Source organism: Gracilinanus agilis, chromosome 2 (genome assembly GCF_016433145.1).
Source record: "Gracilinanus agilis isolate LMUSP501 chromosome 2, AgileGrace, whole genome shotgun sequence".
Lineage (NCBI taxonomy): Eukaryota > Metazoa > Chordata > Mammalia > Didelphimorphia > Didelphidae > Gracilinanus > Gracilinanus agilis.
In genome coordinates, this window is record NC_058131.1 from 291,178,324 (window position 1) to 291,182,764 (window position 4,441).

Here is a 4,441-nt window from a genome sequence, read left to right on the forward strand (position 1 = left end):
TTTAAAGAGGGGGCCAAAGAAAGGAAATGCTCATCTGTCAGTCTGTTTTTAAGGCAACTCTTGAAGTTTCATTGTATTATATCCTACTCATTTGTCAGATTAGGAATGACATTTCAGGGGGCCATATCTGGCCTGTGGGCCGAAGTTAGCCCATCACTGACTTAAAACTAATACCACTTTTAATGTTTGGAAAGCTTGACCTCTGCAAAATGAACACTTGAGAAATGGAAAGCCATTAGCTAGTATGTTTAACACAAGTTATTTGGAGGAGAAGGGGAGTTGTCTAAAATTAAATTAAGAGAGGAGTGGGAGCTTATAAACTACAACTTTTAAGAAAGGAAAAAGATGGACTCATTTGGTATTTTAAAATGAGGAAAAATAGTATGGCATATGTAATATTAAAAATCACCTAGGATAGGGACTGGATCTGTGGTTCCATGCAGGTTGTCTTAGACATACTTAGAAGGTGGAGAATTTATTTGATTTGCTTAGATTCACATAGCCAGTATAGTATGTATTAGAGTCAGGATTTGAACTATGTCACCTCTAAAGGAATTAGTACTAGGGTTTAGAATTTGCCCTGCAAGTAAGTAAAAGTTAAATCTCAAAAGATTATCTTTTTTATTTTGAGGAACTCAAAGGTAATGTTGTAGAACTTTGAGCATCTGCATTCAAATCTTGGTTCCAATAACTTTGTCTCATCTGTAAAATAAGAATTGGATTAGAGAATCTCCAGGGTTCTGTCGACATGAAATCTAAGAGCACCCCAAGTTTAGTTAGCTTGAAAGCTGGAGACCCCAAGCTTGTCCTTGTTCTCATGAGAATCCAACTTGAAGGGAATCTCAGACTAGCAGCTTCAGGCCAATAATAAACCCTAAGGTAAATGATAATCCCAGTTAGGAGGGGCTAAGCAAATGCTAAATACTGTCTTTAAGTAGTCTTCCCCCTACGAATGGGAGACCTTTTCTTATGGGCAGGGACCATCCTTTTAGTGTCCATTGTAAGTAGTCCATTCCCTTACACACTAACTCTGGCCATGGTTTCTTTCCTTATCCTGATTGTATCCTGTCTGTGTAGTTTGAACACTCCCATTTCCTTGTAGCCATGGTAATGTCAATCATATTTCCCTGTCCCTAGGTTCCCCAAAAGGTATATAAGTTCTCCAAATTCTTTATTCTTTGGAGCTGTCATCTAGTGCAGTGGCACTCCCTGGAGTCAGTGGCCAGAGCAGCCAGAGGCTCAGGGCTGTGTGGAGGCCTTGAGGAAAGCACTGAATCCCCTTCCTTAATTAAAGAGTGGTTTTTCCGACTATTGAATAGTTTTTGTTTGTTTTTTAGTTTAATAGTTTCTTCCAGCTCATGTGATCCTACTATTCTAAAACTAGACCTGGCTGAACTGAATGGTTTCCTCTTACCTTGACTTAACAAAGCTGTGTACTTAGCATTTAAATCAAATGGTCTTGCATTTTGCCATTTTCCCTCTCTGTTTAAGGTGAAATATGGCAGTGGGTAAACATTGTAGAGAGCACAAGTGCTTAAAAAACTATATCTTCATGATGACAGTGAGGTGAATCAGTGGTGACTAGCCCAGAGAAAATTATATAATTTGATTATAAGCAACTTGTTTTTAATAATCTCTAGGAATAAATAACTTGGCAAAATTTACTTTAACAAAGTATTAAACCAGGTCAGGATTTACATTTACTTCTAGTCCAATATCTTAACTGATAAAATTGAAGCAGTAGGGATTAAGATGGCCCACACTTAGGTAAAATGGCCCTACAATTGCATACTGCCTATTTTTCTAGAAAGTTCTTTGGAGTTACTTTAAATGGCAGTGCAGTTCCACTTAAAAATCAATGAGAAGGAAGACAGCTAGGTAGCTCAGTGGATTGAGAGCCAGGCCTACAGATGGCAGGTCCTGGGTTCAAATTTGGCCTCAGTAGCTATGTGACCCTGGGCAAGTCACAACCCCCATTGCCTAGCTCTTACCACTCTTCTGCCTTGGAACCAATGCATAATAGTCTAAGGTAGAAGGTAAGGGCTTAAAAAAAAAGTCTCAACCATGAACTTCGACCACAAACCTATTAAGGCTTTTTTTTTTTTTTAAATATCCTTTAGCATAGTAATTGCCCTAGTCGGCTGTTCCTCTCTGAATTTGCTTTCTTCAGTGTTTTAAGAGAACATTTTATTGACATTTTTGTTTCAACTTCGTTGCCTCCTGTATTCCTCAACAATAAAAGCCCACTTGTGGCAACAAATATAGTCAAAGCAAAACAAATTTGTTATATTTGATGTGTCAGAAAATGTATCACTTCACAGTTACAGTGAATCCTCCTCAGGAAAAGTATTTTTCACATTGATGGTTCTTGGATCTAGAGAAGTCAAATTACTTTTTTACAATGCCTAGGTCATCACATAAATAGTTCTGATTATGCACACTCTTCATCAATTGAGTGAATTAAAAAAAGATTTAAGCATTCATATGCCACGCACTGTGTCAACATGATATCTTAAGAGAACATTAAGTTTTAGGGTTAGTTTGTTAGCTGGAGACCCCAAATTCATCCCTGTTCTGAGAGAGTTCCTGGGGAGGACAGTTTCAGATTTAGCTAGTCTCAGACTGAACAATAGACCTTAAAGTAAAAGGTAATAAAGTAAAAGGTGGAGATGACAAGTCTAAGCAAAAGCTAAAATATCATTTTATCCTAGTAGTTTCTCCCATTGTTTCAAAAACCCTTTCCCTGGAAGACCTACACCTGTGTAAGGACCACCCATTTAGTGACCATTTCCTTACACCCTAGCCTCTGACTGATTTTTTTCCCAAGTTTGTCAGTGTAGTTTGAACACTCCCAGTTCCTCAAATGGTATATAAGTCCCCCAATTTCTTTTGTCCTTCAGAGCTGTCATCTATCGCAATGGCAGGCAGGGGTCAGTGGACTGAGCAACCTGTCTCCGGCTCTGTGTGGAGGCCTGAGAGGAAATCACTGAACCTTTTTTCCTTAAAAGAGTGGTTTTTCTGACTATTTAATAATTCTGTGTTTTTTCCAGTTTAACAACTGTTAATTCATCCCCAAAATTCTTCGAAGCTCCGAATCCATAATAACCAAGCTTTAATGTTTGTAAAACGTAATTTGATTCTTATAGTAACTCTTTGAGGTAGGTGCTATTATTCCCATTTTACGGATGAGGAAACTGAGGCTGAAGAAAGCTGTGTGACTTTTGTCCAGCGTCACAAGCTAGGAAGTGTCTGAGACAGGACTTGAACTCTGGCCTTGTAGCTTCCAGCCTGCCTCCACAGCCACTGTTTTCCCCCAAGAATGAAGTTGGTGTTATGCCCGGCAGTTTTCGACTTTAAAAAGCGTTAGTTTGCCAGGAGACGGAATCTTTCTGAACTTGAGAGATAAGTTTCCTTCAAAATTTTAATTTAATTATGAAAAGACCAAAGTGAGAAGAAAAAGGAAGGGTGCGAAGGAAGGCGGCAGGGTAAGCCGTGCGTAACCACTCAACAACCGCAGCTTCCCGAGGGCCTCTCGCGGGGCGCTGCCGCAGGCCGCCGAGAACAGATAAGAGCGTGGGGCTGGGGCGGAACGGCCCTTGGCCACCCGCGGGTGTGGCGCGCTTAGGCTAGCTGGAGCCCGCAGTCAGGTGGACCTAGGTTCCACTTATGTCTCGGGCCCTCTCCCAGCTCCAGCCCCACCCCCAGCCCGCTGCCCTGGAGCCGTCACTACGTTCCTCTGGGCCTCACTTTCCGCTACGGTAAAGCTAGGGGCCCGAGCTGCCCTAGGGCCCTTCTCACGACTCGTCTTCCCGGAGCTATTTTGGCTTTTCACATCTCCAGTCCAGGCCGCAGGGGTTTATGATTTCTGGAGGCGGAGGAGGGAGGGTCCTTGGCACCGCCCTCAGCCCCGGCCTGGAGGCGGGAGACTCCAGGCTCAGCGGCTCGGAGCAGCCCTGGAGAGGGCCCGAGGCCCGTCGGGTCCCGCCCCGGGGCGGGGGGACAGCCGCCAGCCCCGTGGACAAGGCTCTTCCGCGCCGGCAGGGGCAGTAGCGGGAGCGGGAGCGAGCGGTGCGGAGCCGAGGAGCGCTGTCGCCGTCGCTGTCGTCGCCGTCGCTGTCGCTGCCGCGGCCGCCACCGTTTGGAGGCGGCTGCGAGGGCGGGAGAGAGGGAGGGAAGGAAGAAGGGAGGCAGCGCCCGCGCCTGCGAGGCGAGGCCCGGGGCCCAGGGCCGCCATCCCCGCCGCCATGCCGCTGCTCTTCCTGGAACGCTTTCCCTGGCCCAGCCTCCGCACCTACACGGGCCTCAGCGGCCTGGCCCTGCTGAGCACCATCGTGAGCGCCTACCGCGCCCTCAGCCAGTCCGAATCGGGTCCTGGTGCCGGCCCTGGAGAGCCTGAGGCTCTCACGTCGTCGCAGCAGCCGCCGCCGCCCCAGCCGCCGCC

General features: G+C 45.7%; 1 protein-coding gene across 1 annotated transcript in view; it reads left to right on the forward strand.

Annotated features, from left to right (window-relative positions):
- Window positions 1–4,075: 4,075 nt before the first annotated feature.
- AMFR (autocrine motility factor receptor) overlaps window positions 4,076–4,441 on the forward strand; it is a 65,833-nt gene continuing 65,467 nt past the window's right edge. The window contains exon 1 of the mRNA XM_044659714.1: window positions 4,076–4,438. Coding sequence (XP_044515649.1) covers window positions 4,245–4,438 — 194 coding nt within the window. The 5' untranslated portion in view covers window positions 4,076–4,244. The remainder of the gene's footprint in view (window positions 4,439–4,441) is intronic.